This window comes from Chelonoidis abingdonii, chromosome 25 (assembly GCF_003597395.2).
Source record: "Chelonoidis abingdonii isolate Lonesome George chromosome 25, CheloAbing_2.0, whole genome shotgun sequence".
Taxonomy (NCBI): Eukaryota; Metazoa; Chordata; order Testudines; family Testudinidae; genus Chelonoidis; species Chelonoidis abingdonii.
This window is the reverse complement of record NC_133793.1, coordinates 7,653,625-7,669,917: the sequence shown is the minus strand read 5'-3', so window position 1 is coordinate 7,669,917 and position 16,293 is coordinate 7,653,625. Positions and strand designations below refer to the sequence as shown.

General features: G+C 49.3%; 1 protein-coding gene across 1 annotated transcript; it reads left to right on the top strand.

The window, feature by feature from the left end:
- Nucleotides 1-246: 246 nt before the first annotated feature.
- PPIE (peptidylprolyl isomerase E) lies at nt 247-10,283 on the top strand. The gene is made up of 10 exons (XM_032789598.2): nt 247-296; nt 2,697-2,795; nt 3,957-4,000; nt 4,712-4,738; nt 5,422-5,503; nt 5,975-6,075; nt 6,688-6,811; nt 7,393-7,578; nt 9,593-9,735; nt 9,829-10,283. Exons 1-10 carry the CDS (start codon nt 266-268, stop codon nt 9,895-9,897), a joined length of 906 nt encoding a protein of 301 aa, XP_032645489.1. The 5' UTR covers nt 247-265; the 3' UTR covers nt 9,898-10,283.
- The last annotated feature ends 6,010 nt before the right edge of the window (nt 10,284-16,293 follow it).

Here is a 16,293-nt window from a genome sequence, read left to right as displayed (position 1 = left end):
AGCGAAGCGCCCAGCCTGGCGCAGCAGGGGCGCTCGCTGGTACAGGCGGGAGAGATTCCCAGGGACTCGCAGGGGCAAAATCCTGCACCCGGAGCGGGGGGAAAGCCGGTAAAGGGCTCCCCGCGCCTCGGAGCTGAGCGCCCGGCCCCGGCAACCCGCAGCTGCGGCTCCTCCGCCGCGTGTCTCGCCAGGGGCGGGCCGGGCCCGGCTGCAGGCGGGGCGCGGGGTGAGGTTCCGGGGCAAGGGGAGGGCTTGGGGCGGGAAGATGGCCTCCACCAAGCGGGTGCTGTATGTGGGTGAGTAGCGGCGGTGCAGCCGGAGGGGGGCTGGGGGTGAAGCGCCCCACGTGGGCCCCTTGCAATCAGCTGATCCCCCCGGGGAGGCCTCCGAAAAGTACCGCCGTCCCCTGCCTTGCCCGCCTCTCCCCCACCGCCTCTGGCGACGGCCGGATTCCCCGGGGTCTTGCTGCTGTTGCCTTGTCCCGGCCGGTGCAGGGAGCGGATTGTCAGAGGCTGGGGAGAATGACAAACCCCGTCCGAAATCATGGGATTGGGTTAAACGTTGCGGGTGGGGGTTGTGATAAACTAGCGTTGAGCCTTTGATGAGCTTTCCATTTTCCTGCTTGTCACTGCAGGGCTGGGAACATAATGTTCATCGATCTTTTTAAAGCGCTCCTGTTCTCAGACTCCCAGGAATCCGAGAGCTGGGGCTTTAGGGGTAAAACAGAAGAGCAGGAGACTCACAAAAATGGCAAGAGTGAGTCAGACTAAGCTTAAATGAAAACTAAATGGCACTTTCAAATAGTCACCTTCCTTTCCCTGAGCCCTCAACGTTGACTTTAACGAGTGGGATGTGTACTGCTCTGAACGGATTGGGATGAATGTTGAATGCCCATAATGTTTAAACTCTGATGCCTAACCCCCAGTGGCCTGGTCTTTGGGGGGTGGTTTGTGAGCAGGGTCGGCTCCAGCAGGAAAAAAAAAGTGATTGTGCTCAGCTCTGCCACCGCTGCTTCAGTCTTCTGCAGCAATTCGGCAGCTGAGCCTTCGCTCCAAGAGGGAGTGAGGGACCTGCCGCTGAAGAGCCGGACGTGCTGCCCCTCTGTGTTGGCCACCCCAAGCACCTGGTTGCTGGGCTGATACCTGGCACCAGCCCTGTTTGCAAGAGCAGCTGCTCTTTATGAAAATCGGGCCTCTTTTAGTATGGTGCCTAATGCCAGGCACCTGAGTTCAAACACTCTGGCCTGCGTGCTGGCTGTATGCCATGTGTGTTTCCTGCCCAGGTAGGTTCTGTTCACAGGTTGGGCTGCATATCCAGACAACTTGGCGGCACAGATGTTACTCAACCCCTTGCCCAACTTTTTAATAGCTGCTTGCTCTCCCCCCTCAACCAAGCTGCAGGGCTCATGTGTTCTTGCCGTCCCCTGACCTTCAAATGACTTGCTAAACTAATGTTGTCCCCTGTGCTTAGCTGATCCATGGAGCCTGTCTGCAGCAGGGGTGGAAGATTGAGACTTGGGGGGTCTACTCCACTTCCTTGTGTCTTATCTGCTAGTTTGTGCTGGGCAATGTGTATTTGTGTAGCTGCTAGCTAGGGCAGGGCAAGTACAGCTTGCAGAGGTCAGTATGTCTGACGTGCCAGCATGTGCAGGCAATGTGATGGTTCTGTTCCACTTCCTTGTATGTGACCTGTCCCCTTATGCCAGGGTTCCCCCCTTTTACCCTGGAAATATGCCTGCACTTCAGTTTCTGGCCAAGTCTCCATGTTACTCTATTTGGATCTATTCCTGAGCTAGCAGGTGAGTTGTGCAGAGTTTGCAGTTCTGTACGACTTCACACCAAGATGGTGTTGGTGTGGGTAAGGTCAGGTCTGTGATGCAGCATGGCTGATTAAAGTTTGGCTGATCAGACTGCACCACGTGGTGCACAAAACCTTCCCTTTGCTTACTGACTTTGGCTCAGTACATCTGGCAGGTCTGAGAATGCCTGTCCTTGCTCATGTGCTTATCTGTTGCCATTGGGAGAGCTGAAGAATCTGGTCCTGGGATGGGATTAGCAGGTTTGGGTTTTTTTGCATATGGGAGGGTCGTGTGAGTATTTGGTCCAAGCCAGATGTAGATTAGCAAGCAGAAAAGGAGCAGGAATTGGTTGTGAATTCAAGTGGTGCCTGCATTGTTCATTTCTTCAAAAGGATTTTTAAAAAGTTAGGAGGTTGGAATGGGTTTCCCCCTCCTCCTTTTAGGGCAGGGCCGGCTCCAGGCACCAGCGGAGGAAGCACATGCTAAGGGGCGGCATTCCGTCCATTCTTGGGGTGGCACAGTCCAGCTGGCTTATTTTTTTGTTTTTGTGCTGAGAGGGGCAAAAATGGTCAAGCCAGACTTGTTTTAGAGTCCTTATTTGCTGATGGGGAGGGTGGTGTCTCTTATAGAGAAGGGATTTTCTTTCTCTGAGGCTACTGGAGGGTTTTGAAAACAGCGTAGAAGCCACTGGAGAAACTTCAGATCTTTCCCCAAACCGTTGGCCCCAATCCTGCATCGACATAGCCACATTCTGTGCTAGCTGTAGTTTACAAGCTGTCTTTAATCAGCAGGCCATCCTTTCCTCTGCACTGATGCCACTTGGCATCTGTTTCTGCACTGGAAAGTCTTTGTGGGCAAACAGGCTGCGCAGGTAGAGAACACTCTGTGTGACTTGCAGGTGGACTTGCGGAAGAGGTGGATGAGAAAGTTCTCCATGCTGCCTTTATTCCCTTTGGAGATATCACCGATATTCAGATACCTCTGGACTATGAAACTGGTGAGTCGGTTCCTGCTTTGGTCTGTCTTGTTTCTTGCTCTGTGTGGGATCTCTGTGTCAGGAATCATGTCCAAGGATTCGAGAGAGTGTCCAGTTGCTTTCTTTAGCTGCTCTATCCTTGAGGTTTGCTGCTTCCCAAGAAACCATGGCTTGCGAGGCTCCCTTAAAGAGAGAACCCTAACTGTAGAGGTTTGTGCTTCTGTAACATCAAAAGCTAGGGGCAGCATTTTCCCAGTGCACCAGGACCATTGGTGTTCATAGTGCTCTGAATTTGCTGGATGTGTTGGGTAACATGCTGTCTTTGGAATGTGCAAAACTTTAGAGGCTTGAGTTTTCCTATTAACTTGACCAGTTTCAGAAGTTTCTTAGCGTCTTCTGAATCACACCAGTACAATTTAAAATCCCGGCCCTCAGTAATCACCTACAAACCAGTGTCCTCTCCCTGCTTCTTAGCAACGATTCAATAGCAGTTGCAGTTAGATCTGTTATTACTTAAAGTCCATTATCTGACAACGTATTCTCCAGGACATGTGCTAGGACTCCCTGACATATTTGCACGAACAATTAATAAACTAAATTACAGTTTTCAAAATAGATTAACACTGTATTTTGCAATGTCTTTTCTTTAAATCATGTTTGTTCATTTATTTCGTAAATAACTTTCAATACTTAGCAAAGAGATTTTTTCTTTCATTCCATGCTACAATGTGCCTTTTCTCTATCCTGGTTGTGAATTAAAACTCCAATCCTGCAGTGATTTCCATGTGCACATACTTCACTTCAGTGAGTCTCTGCATGGAGCTTATTTCAGGATGAAGGTGTAAAGTTAGTCTTCTTTCTGTACAACAAATTGTATAATGCATTACTTGAGAATGACCTTGATGGAGATTTAGCTTCGTTAACGTCAGGGCCATAAAGAACATCTTAATGTTTCTGTACAACTTGAAGTAATTAAAAAATGGGCCATTTCATTACCCCTGATGTTGCCAGTTCTTTGCACCAGCCGCTAAAAACACAAGTGTGTTTGAAACAAAGTCTGAATTCTCAAATGGAGAGGCAGTAGCGGACACGTTAATTTCCCTTAGCAGCGCGAGTGACTTTGTCAAATCCCTTGTTCTTTGGCTTTCTTGGCAGCTGTAACTGTTCCTTATCTCTCCACAGAAAAGCACCGGGGATTTGCTTTCATTGAATTTGAGTTGGCAGAGGTGAGAGAGGAGCAAATTTTAATACTGAGTTTGAAATCTCTTCTTCCACCACCATTTTTTCACCCAGTCCTGCTCCCACCAAAGTCACTGGTAGTTTTGCAGTTGACTTAAGTGGGAATAGGATTGCGCCCTTTGTTCCTGACTCCTTCAAGGTTAACAGTCATGGCTATATATGGTTCTCCTTCTGCTGGAATCACTGTCCCACTTCTGGGTCCAGTTTTTCCATCTCTGTTTTTTTTGCTTTCTTTGGATGATCCTGCAGAAACACCTCCATCTTGGAAACTCTTCGTGGTCCAAAATCTTGACCAGGGCTAACTCAGTCCGTGATGCCAGTGGTGGTTTTAGCTCAGCAGATACCACGTGCTGTCACCTGTTTGTGGCCCGATGACCCTATCGCAGGCTTCAGATAATAAAAATAAGCATAACAAGGGACCCAGATGGTGGGCAGTTTGGAGGCATTAGCTATTGGATCAATGGGGAGAAAACCATGAATGCATCTGCCCCTATGTCTGAAAACCCTTGTGAAGGTCCATGTGAGATGTGGCAAGAAGCTACAGACTTTGTATTGAGGAGCGAGGTTAGACAATTGCTCCCAGTCCAGGATATGCATTGATATGAAATCCTAGCAGCCGCCTATGCACCTAGTGTGGCTTTTTTATAGGAGTCACGGCTGAATTAGCAATAGCGTATTTTCTTTTGCTCTTCCCTCAGGACGCTGCAGCAGCGATTGACAACATGGTATGGATCACATTCCTCTTTATTGAACATTCGTGGGGGAAGTGTAGCTTACTCTGCTCCCAGTACGATGGGCCATGACAGGATGTCTCAGTGTCATCTGGAGATTGCTGTTAATCTCTTGTATCTAATGACCCCCATTCCCTTCATAGCTGATCATAGCTCTTGGGCTGAGGAAGGGAAACATGGATCTGATACCCTCTGGAGTGGGTGGGGTGGTTTTGGTAACTCGTTTCTGAACTCTCTCCACGTAACAGCTGTCGGGAAGAGACACAAGTCAGAAAAGAATCTCGGCAGTTTGTAGTACTGGCTGCAGGTTCTTCAAGTGTAAAGGGGCTTGCCGGCTAAAATGGGGGCAGTGGCTGCTGTGGCACATGCCTGGTTTGCATACCACAGACAACCGTTAGGCCGCCGATATGCTAAGGCCACTGCCTCTCATGCTTGCCGATATTCTCTCCTCCCTGCCTCCCTCTTTTTCTCTTGTCTCCTGCTGCGTAAGTTCTTCGGGGTGGGGCTGTCTTTGTCCATCACCGAGCCCAAGGTGCTCCTGGTCCATTCAGATAATCAACACTCTGACAGGGGAGAGGGAGGAAGGATGTTCTGGGTTTCTCGTGATTCCCTCGGAGCCTGCCAGGGCTTTGGAGAACACAGGAATTTCTCGCCTTTTTCTCTTCCGTTCTCCTTAGAACGAGTCGGAGCTTTTTGGCAGGACGATTCGTGTCAACTTGGCCAAGCCGATGCGGATTAAGGAAGGCTCTTCCAGGCCCGGTGAGCTGGTGAACGAGAGTGGGGAGTACCTTCATGTCCTGCTGTCTGTCAGTAGTGCCTGGCTGTGTAGCGGTTCCGTTTGCTTGCTGTGTGTCTGCCTTCTCCATCGCTTTGTTGAGGGCCTGTGTCACTTAGGCCCCTTGGTAAACATTACCTGTGTAGAGTAGCCATTAGGCAAGACCAGGTGGGCTGATCCTGCTGGTAATTTTAGAGAGGTGACTAACGGGAGGTTTTACTAGGCTGCGGCTACTGACTCAGTGAACATCATTTTCTCATTCACCTGTGTAATGGGTCTGTAATTCTCTATGCTACAAGCTCCATGTCCTTAGGGTTCTCCTGCTGGGGACTGAGTCCTCCTGCTCCTTCAAAGCTGTCTAGAACACACTGTGGTCAGACTTGGCTGCAAGTGCCACAGAAGAACTCATGGTTTGGTTTAGACCCTGTTCTGATCCCTTCTTCTCTCTGTCCCAGTCTGGTCGGATGATGACTGGTTGAAGAAGTTTTCGGGGAAGACGCTTGAGGAGAATGCAGAGGAAGAGGGAGCAGAGCCTTCCAAATCAGAGACGCAGGAGGTAACAACAGGACTCTGGCCTTCTGTGTGGAGAAGGAAGGGATCAAGTGGTGGATTTGACTTGTTCCTCTTGCATCATTCAAAAGGATGTGTTGAAAACGGTCCGGGTTTGGGTGGGTCGTGGGTTTAAACGTCTCTCTGAGTTGCAGCGTGTCAGACACATGGGCAGTAGCGCCACAGGCCTTGCAACTTCAGAAATTCTTTTCCGATGCCACAGAAACTGAAGATGAGCTAGCTTTGAACTAGCCAAGTCACAAGAACAGCGTCCATGGCCATGGACCAGACTCGAGTCCAACCCGGCCCGGGACCCTGGGTACGTTCTCAAGCAGCTAACTCGGGCTGCGTATGCTGCTGCAGCTTCGCTGCTCTTGTTACTTGAGCTAGAGTAAAGCTAGCTCAGGTATGTCTACATGGGCTGCAGTCACACTCCTGATTGCAGGGTTGACATTCCCTGCAGGAGGGGGAGCAGCCACGCCCAGCAGGTGGAACGTCACAGCCTGCTGTCCCATCGGTGCTGGGTGTCTTAAGCGATGAGCCACTGAAGGCTGAGAGCTCAGGGCTGGAGACCTGTAAGAAGAACCTATGGGAACATCACTTTGTTTCTCTTCCCTAGGGTGAGCCTCCTGCTAAGAAGTCCAGGGCCAATCCTCAGGTGTACATGGACATCAAGATTGGAAACAAGCCCGCTGGCCGAATCCAGATTCTCCTGCGCTCGGACATTGTGCCCATGACAGCGGGTGAGAGCGTGTGCCACATCTCTAAGGCACTTTCTAAGAGGGGGTGGCCAACCTGAGCCGGAGAAGGAGCCAGAATTTACCAGTGTACATTGCCAAAGAGCCACAGTAATACATCTGCAGCCCTCCCACCAGCTCCCTCCACCCCACTCCCAGTGCCTCCCACCCACCAGCAGTCCAGCTGATCAGTGCCTCCCCATCCCTCCCGCACCTCCTGAGCAGCTGTTTTGCAGCATGCAGGAGGCTCTGAGGAAGGGGGTCGGGGGAGGAGCGAGGGCATGGCAGGCTCAGGAGAGGGGGCAGGAAGGGGTGGAGTGGGGGCAGGGCCTGTGGCGGAGCCGGAGGGTGAGCAGTGAGCATCCCCCAGCACATTGGAAAGTTGGCGCCTGTAGCTCCAGCCCCGGAGTCGGTGCCTATACTAGGAGTCTCATTAACTTCTGAAGAGCCGCATGTGGCTCCGGAGCCATAGTTGGGCACCCCTGGTCTAAGATGAGCTTTTGCATATAGTCCCATTGCTGGCATTTTGAACTTGGATTTTGCGTTCTTTCCTCCCCTGTCCCGCGGGGCCCCTCCCCCCCTCCCAGAGAATTTCCGCTGCTTATGCACCCACGAAAAGAACTTTGGCTTCAAGGGGAGCAGCTTCCACCGCATCATCCCCCAGTTCATGTGTCAGGCTGGAGATTTCACCAACCACAATGGCACCGGAGGCAAATCCATCTACGGGAAGAAGTTTGACGATGAAAACTTTATTCTGAAGCACACGGGACCAGGTAAGGCCAGATCCTGTGGGCGCGGGAGCAGGCTGGCTTAGTGGGGCAGCTCGGGCAAAGGTTGCTGCAACTGCCTGGGGCAGATTGCTGGAACTTTTGGGGGGCAACTGAGTTTGTTGTCAGTAAATGAGGCTGGATTCTTAGCCTCTGTCTGCAAAGTACGCTACTCGCTCCCTTCCCACGGGCGTAAATAGCAGCGTAGGGGGTGAGGCCTGGCATGGTAGAATAGACACTCGCCAGAACCTTGTGGTATGTACCCTGCACGGCTCTCTACACACCCAAGACGTGCCTCCCACGGCTGCACGGATGGTATTTAGCAGAGTCGCGTCCCACTGACTGTCCTCTGCCAGAATCTTACGCAGCCGCATGTAGCTATGCAGTCGGCTTTTCACTGCGGCGGGTAGCTACATGTACCCTATGTGCCACTGCCAGTGGTTTGCCGTATAGACCGTAGGCGCCGACTCCGTGGGTGCTTCGGGACTGGAGCACACCCAGGGAAAAATTAGCGGGTGCTTTGCACCCACTGGCAGCCAAGCTCCCCTCACCCCCCAGCCCCACCACCACCACCACCTCCCCTGAGTGTGCCATGTCTCTGCTCCTCTGCCTGCCTCCCAGTGTTTCCCGCCCGGCCGCCACCAAACAGCTGTTTGGGCAGTGTTGGCACACTCCAGGAGGGGAGGGAGTGGAGCAGGAATGTGGCATGCTCAGGGGAGGAGTTGGGACTGGGGCTGGGATTTGGGAAAGGAATTGGAATATTGGCAGGGAGAGGGCAGACTTGGGATGGGGACTTTGGGGAAGGGGTTGGAATGGTGGTAGAGTGGGGGTGGGGGTCGAGCGCCCAGGGGACAGCGGTGCCTACGATATAGATGTAGCCAGACTGCGAAGCTCTTGCATCAGCCACAGATTGGGTACAGCCCTTCTCTTCCATACACCCCTCTTCCCCCCACCACATACACGCGTTGCACCACTGATGTGCTGCGAACTTGACTTGGAAAGAGCGTCTCTAGGAGTGGGAAAGGATTTCATTGTCTGTGGCCAATTCAGCCCCTTGCTTCTTAGCTTGTCGGCAAAGGGAGACCGTGCTAACCCTGTGGGTGAGGTTTGTGATACGGACACCTGTCCCCTAGGAAGTGACCTGTGTCACCTACATATGTCGTGAGGCCACCAACGTATTTTACGCAGGCCACCAAGCAGCTGCCCAGTAGCCATCAGATGATAGCAACAGTTGGTCCCAGGCTGGATTTGCACTAGGGACCCTGAAGTAAGAGTTTATGAGCAGGATGTACAACAGGGTTGCTTAGGATAGCGGGGAACTGGAGCTGATGATCCACGAGGTCATTTCCAGTCCTGTGTTCCTAAGAGGCTCAATATTAGCCATTCAGCTCTCCCGCTGTCCCTGAGCTTGTTGCGCCCAGTGTCTGATGCACTAATATGGTGCTGCAGGCTGGGTTGTAAATACTGTAGGGAATGTTGATTTGGATTTTTTATTTCCATTCGGTGGGACGGGGGCAGGAGGCGGTAATATTCCATGGGACAGTTTTGATGGATCCTATGTTCTATACAAATCTAAACTTGCAACCTCATTTGGCCTGGCCGCGCTCCTTGTAATACGTATTGTGTTGTATGCACGGTGGGAGGGTACATGGTAGTAACAGACACTACGGGGGGCAATGTGTAATGAGTTTATCATAAATGGGACTGATGAAACCTGAGACAGGAGAAGAAAGGAAGCAGAGGGCAGCACTGTATTATGAACCTGAAAACATACTAGCAAACGGTCTCTCTCTTGATCCTTGTGGCTGTCCTGTGATGAGGGGGCTGCTGAAGGAGTGTTTGTATTAGGCAGTCAATGTCCAGATGTGGTGATGCGCTTAACAGTGAGCGTAGAGCAGATCTATGATAAATAGTGTATTTGGCAGCTGTTTGGGGCAGGGACCATCCTGTCCAGCCCCCAGCATGGTCGGGTCCTGCTCCATGACTGGACCTCAATACAATAATAACATTTTGTCCCCAGGGTTGTTATCAATGGCGAACTCTGGCCCAAACACCAACGGCTCCCAATTCTTCATCACTTGTGATAAAACGGACTGGCTGGACGGCAAGCATGTGGTCTTTGGTGAGGTGACAGAAGGGATGGAGGTGGTGCGGCAGATCGAGGTAGGAGTCCGGGGCGCAGACAACGGGACGTTTCCCCAGTTGTTTCTTTGATCTGACTTGGAGATTTGTCTTTACTTCTTGTTTCGTCTTAAGGCTCAAGGCAGCAAAGATGGGAAACCCAAGGAGAAAGTGATCATTTCAGACTGTGGGGAGTATGTGTGAGTCCCTGTCTCTCAGAAGTCTGGATGGGTGACCAGATGAGCAGTGAAGGCTGGAAGTTGTTCTGGATGGGGAAAAAAGAACTGGAGATTGCCAAGAAGAAAAGTTACCTTCTTACTCCACAAGTCTCACCTGCTATATAGTTTCTTTTGAAACTACAATACTGGCTTGGACTGGACAGTCCGGTCAGTAGACAGCATAGGCTCATAAGTGGGTGTTTTTCAACCTGGGGGGGCCACAGGAAACTTTAAAAAAACATGCAAATGTTTGTCCAATCCAGAGTGGATCCTGTGTCCCTCCTCTGCGAACATCTCCAGTCCTGCCGGTGTCTTCTGCAGAGAATTTTTACTCGTTTAAAATAAAGCAGAGCTTTTATAAAATACCAAAAAGGTGCCCCTTATCTTGGAATTCTCACACTGTTTTGTTGTTTAGCACACAGATCGTGGTAACATCTACAGGTCAGCAAAGTACTAACAACAGTCCCCACCTGTTTCTTACAATCTAAGAAAGTTGGTGTCACGGGAAAGGTTTGAAGAAGCAGAAGTCTGCCTTGTGTTGTGTGGAGTTACTTGCGGACCCTCTGCTTGCTGTTCAGCCAGCTGCTTTGGGTTTGTGTGTTTAACAGCCTTTCTAGCCGACCTCACCTCCCTATGCCTTGGTTTCCCCTTCTGTAAAATGGGGATACTGATACTGAGCCGCATCGTAAAATGCTTTGAGATCTGTGGATGAAAAGAGCTAGGCAGTGCTATCAGTTAGTTCATCTAGTGCACAGCCCTAGCGAAGGACTGTCCTCTGCACTAAAATCCCTACCAGCATTTTGTCTAGCGTTATGCTCACGCACCCCTTTAGTGCTGATGTGGTGCAGGCGGATTGCAGCTACAAACAACGGGACAGTTGGCATTTGCAGTGATTGTGAATGGGTTTTAGGCAGTGAAAGGCCCTTTGAAAAGCTTTCCCTGACACTGATGTTTGTGTTTACGCTCTGCATGTGTGTGTGTTTGTTCCCGCCAGACGGCACCAGGGCAGCTCTCGGGAAGGGCTCGCTTGCAAATGGCCCTGGGCTCTGTTTTTGTCCTCTGAGAAACTGAACCCCTGGTTGTGCTAAGCGAGGGAACATAACTGAGGTGTCGGTACCATACGAAAGGTTGCACCCAGAAAGGGACGCATCTCTGTAATTCCTGCAACAAGGTGTCTATGTCTAAGCCCAAACATCTTGAATGTGGTGGATCCTGCTCCAGGCAATGTCCTAGCGTTTGCTCAAATAGCATTTAGCTGTTGCTTTATGTCACAGGTCGTTATTAGTGGCTACCATTTGCACGACAGAGGAAAGAAACATTAGTCTCACCTTTTGGGTCGGTGGCTGAAATAATAGACACAAGAAGTCTGAGTGCACAAAGCGAAGCTCATTTCCTTAGCAGGAATAACATTTGCTGTAACCACCACTTTGTAATTTTCCATTTTTTAAAAGCGAAATGAAAAAGAGCCTGTCAGGTTTGTGAGGGTCGGAGGTCACTTGGAACCTCGCAGGAGAGCTGAGTTAAATACGGTTTGGAATGGCAACGATATTGAATGAGACAGTCTCTGTGTCTGAAAAAGAAGCTTCCATTCACACTGGTGTGAATATGCGCAGAGCAGTGACTCTGGCTTTGTCTCCAATTATGGCCTAACTTGTTTTGCCTTCAGACAGTTGCTTTGGTACTACTGAATACATGGGGCGGTGTCACTTACAAAGCTATCCTTAAGGAGACTGTTTCGCGAGAGCTTCTCAGAAGTGTGTTTTTATATTTGTTCGCAGTGTGGTTGTAGCTGTGTGGGTCCCAGCACTGGATTCTGTGTAACTCAGGAGTTTGCACTTTCCATCAACAGAAGGTGGACCAATAAAACATACTTCTTCGCTGACCATATTTTTTTATAGAGACAAGGCATTAATTTCTTGATTTACATATTTTAAAATGTACAGAAATGTTGATATTCGACACTACACATGGGTGTGGGGGTTTTACAAACCTACGGGTAGACCACCTCCCTCCGCTCTTCATTTGCTGTGATCCTTTGGATGAAAAGTAGCTTTAATGCAAAAGAATCTATTCTAAAAGCCAGGATGTGTCTAGTACTGAGTGGCTGGTAGGTTAAGCTAAAACCAATAATACATAGCTCTTATATGGCACTTTTAGTTTGTAAAATGCTTTGACATCTACTAGGACAGGGTAGGATCATTATTTCTGTTTTACAGATGGGGAAACTGAGGCACAGATACGGGAAGTGACTTGCCTAAGGTCACCCAGCTGGCCCGTGGCAAAACTGGAAATAGAACCCGGTCTCCTGATCCATCTACTAGGAACACAACCTCTCAGACTAAAAAAACGATCATTCTAATGAGCAGTAATGCCAGACATTTGTAATTACAGGTTTTCAGCTTTGAAAAGTTTAGGAAAGTGTTGGTGAACATTTATTTCATGTCCTTCAAGGACTGCAGTCAGGGGTTTCCAGCTGAAATTAATATGCAGCTGCGGAGGCCGAGCAAACCAGCTGCAATGAATGTGACATGGAATATAGAAAAGAGGGGAAAGGAAAACAGGAAGTACTAGCTGTGACTATTGCAGATCAAAACTATAACTATGTTGAAATATTTTTTGCATTAACATTAGCTGCCACAGCATAACCTTACGGTTGCCTAATTAGGCTTAAGTGTTTTGATCTGGAAAAAAATCACTTCTGCATTTTTCATATTTATACCCCCATTATCTCTTTTTTCTGTTTTTTTCCCCATTTGGGGTCTGATCCGGTATTCATTGAAACCAATGCCACTGTTCATTGATTTGACTAGGTGCAGGATTAGCCTATTACTTTACTTTTCTCTTTCATCACTTATGAGAGTTTGAGATCATAAGTGTTTGCAGGATTGCAGCCCAACTTAAGTACGTGTTTCGCTTTACATGCACAAGTAGGCCTGTTGAAGTCAGTGGCGCTAATCCCACGAGAAGTTACATGTGCAGTTAAGGGTTAGCAGGACTGGGAGTTTAGATGGCAGTTGGCCTGCATGCAGAAAAGAACACAGGTTGTTCCTTATTATTGCATTTGAAAAACCTAATTAATAGTTTTACAGAAAGTCTAAAAGCAGGTTGCTAGGGAGTTGATGAAGGCAAGTACAATACAGCTATTCAGCCAGAAGGAAAACTCCTCTTCATAAGCCATGCATGCAATTTGCTGTTCATTTGCAAATTCAGAAGGCTAGTAAGCATCAGGCATCTTCATTCCCCCGTGTTCCTTTCCTGTCTCTATTGAAGGTTGATCCTACTTGCTTTTTCCTAGAGCCGCTTTTGCATTTAAGTATGTGCTAGTTTCAAGAGTTTGCAGATGTTTAATTCTCAGTTATTTTAGGAAATTAGGTTGGGGCAGCGGAGGGGAAGCCACTCTGGTCTTGGCTGTAGACTTTCCAAGTTTCATGCTTGGAAAGTGAGCTTGGTCTGTGGATGGCTGGGTCACATCCTCTGGAATGCAGCTGTGATGTCTCATGCTATTTTTCAGTGCAAGTCTCCTCTGGCTTGGGCCTGGCTTTACAGATCATCAGACAGCTGTCAGATTTCTCTACAGGTGACTTCACTTTGAGCTGCTGGTAAGGTCGCTGAACAAGTCCTTAGTTTTTTTGTCTCTCAAGGGTTATCTACAGAAGGAAACTGTCTAGCATAGCTTGTCTGCTATAACTCCACAAGTGGAGTTATCCAAAGAGTTATTCCAGAATGGCTAGGATGGTCACTTTCAGCTGTGTGGATTAAGGCCAGAAGGGACCCTTGGATCAAGCTGGTCTGACAACCTGCAGCTCCATGGGCCTTAAATGTCACCCAGTAACATGTTTGGCTAATGTTGCTAGTACCTGTAGCACAAGGCCTTAGCCATCCTGGAAAGTTAATCAGTCAGACGGAGGCTGTTTTCCAAACTACAAACCCTTTACTGTCTCCTCGTTGAGCCCTTGTCACACTGGGCTCATGTCATGGCACCATGGTGACAGGATCAGGCAGAACAGACAACCCCTCTCAGTAGAGAAGACAGACTGTTCCTAAATTGCTACACTTCCTGTTCCTTATATTATTCCAGAACCTGAAGGGAGGGGAGCTTATTAGAATAACTGCCAACATGGGAATGGTTGCAGCAGTTTTACATTAAAACTTTCCCCTCCACCCCCTAGTGTGCAGAAAAGGGAGTTCTTGAAAAGTTGCAGGTGTAAGAATTTGCACTACAGGATCAGAGGGTTAAAATAATGTTTGTTTTTAATCTTTTCATTTAGACTCAAGCATGACCACAAATAATTTTTCATTTGAACACAATACTTTCCCTCCCCCACCCTATAAATTTGACTGTTCCAGTTACCAAATGAGGCTTAGTTTTTCAAAGGGGAGATGCTGCAATACTAGAAGCACCTGGCTGTTCCGCAAGTGATGATTTCTTACCTCAATTCTCTTTACGTACAATATCTGTCCCTCAAATGAGGGCTCAACCTCCTCTCTACTAGTTAGAGATGTGCTCAAGCCCTGAAACAGGATTGTTGATTACAATTTACTTATGTTTATGGCAGAACCCTGGAGCAAGGGTGTTTTCCTGCCCAGGCTCCTGCTGTTTTTTGGGTCAAATCATACAGCCCTGTGGCTGTACAAACAGGAGCATTAGAAGAGGCTCAGAGAATTCAGAGTTCAGCAGGTGGCCTGGTGAGAGGCAGGTTAGAGCAGCTGCTGGCTCACAGAGGGACGCCACAGGGCCCTGGAGCAAGCTGTCTGCCTGCTGGTTCACCCCGGCACCAGGCTCCTGTGGGCCAAGTTGCATTGGGGCTGCATGGAAGCATCCATGGGCAATCTCAGCAGCAATTACTTCTGCTTGAATTAGCAGTAACATCCAGTTCTGGTTCTGAGGGGAACGCTGGGGCAGCAGGTGGGAAACGGCTGCACCAAGGATCTAGGCCGTCGCATCACCCCCAGCTACCTCAAACCATCATCTGCTCTGATGTGGAGCCCAGAGTCCATCAACCCCTAGTAGCAAAACAAGCAGGGGCAGAGCAGCAGCGCTGACAATCCCCATCCTGCTCTCCCCTTCCCTAAGAGCGTGCTCAGGTCTGCTCCGCCATGAGCCAGGGGAAGTGAGAGGTGGTTTGGTTAAAAACAAAAAACCCACCCCTAAATTTTTTTGTCATTTGACCCTCCAGGATGCTGCAGTGTCCAAGTTCCACCAGCAGAGGGCACTAAGTCCCCATCTGCTCAACACCTATCCACTGCACCTCATGTAAGATATAAAACCATCTCCAGAACATCTCAATGGAAACTTCAACCCAGGGCCAGCTTTAGGAGCTCCAGGGCCTGATTCCAATACCCAGCAGCAAGGGGGTCCTTTACTCGCTTGCTCTCTCCCCCACACCCCCAAAGACCCAGAGCAAGTGAAGGAACCCCCGCCCCCTGTGCCACCAAAGACCCAGACCACCGCTGGGTATGTAAAAAAGATTAAGGTGCCATGGGCGTGGGGCCCTCTTAGGCGCAGGTCCCAATTCCTGGGAATCAGGGGAATCGGCCTAAAGCTGGCCCTGCTTCAAGCCAGCTACTCTGTAGTTTAATGGGATCTCCATGCTCTGCTATTGGTAAATGTAGTAAGCTGTCCCTTCAGATCTGGCAGCACTAAGAAAGAAATAGCAAATTTAAGGAGAAAAAAAAGTGCAGAAACCACTGTGTTCAGGTAGCAAACGTTTAGATTATAAAAATTAGCCACATAAGCATCTCCACTTTGAGTGGAGTGGCTAATGCTGAATGCACTTCATAAAGGCATCCCCTGGCTGTGCAAAGATTGATGCTGCAGGGGGCACCTGGACAAACCTGGCTGCTGCCCAACAGGCCGACCCCTAACTCTAGGCACTTTTGAACAAAAGTTGAGATCCTCCCATAATCCCATGATTCTGGGAGCTGGCACTTTAAGGAACATCCTAGCTAGTGTGAGACTTGCAATAAAAAGCAGGACAATTGGCAACACATTCAGATGTCAGGGGGATTGTGGGTGCTAGGTGTGTGTTAGGCCCTGTGGCAGATACACTGAGGAATTCTTCTCTGAACTGCTGAGGAAAGTGAATAAAAAACACCATCTCTGGGGTGTGTGCTGCAGCAAGTAAAGAACTACTGCTAAACTAGCAGTTTGACACACACAGCACCTTTCCCAGACCCGAAGAAGAGCTCTGTGTAGCTTGAAAGCTTGTCTCTGTCACCCACAGACCGTGGGCCAATATTCCCCCCAAGGCTCTGAACTAAAATTGGCCCATTCAATTTGCATAAAAAGGAAAGCTGGTGAACAAGGATTGCTTTTCCTGCTCCACAACTCTGTTTTCCCAGGTACGGGAGAAGCAGATTTCTAGGAGGGGAACATTTTAGC

Bases quoted from the DNA above. Each gene is read 5' to 3' on its own strand.
- PPIE (XM_032789598.2), top strand. From the start codon at position 266: ATGGCCTCCACCAAGCGGGTGCTGTATGTGG. The intron at 6,076-6,687 runs GTAACAACAGGA...TCTCTTCCCTAG, and splicing joins CCAAATCAGAGACGCAGGAG to GGTGAGCCTCCTGCTAAGAA. The intron at 7,579-9,592 runs GTAAGGCCAGAT...TTTTGTCCCCAG, and splicing joins TCTGAAGCACACGGGACCAG to GGTTGTTATCAATGGCGAAC.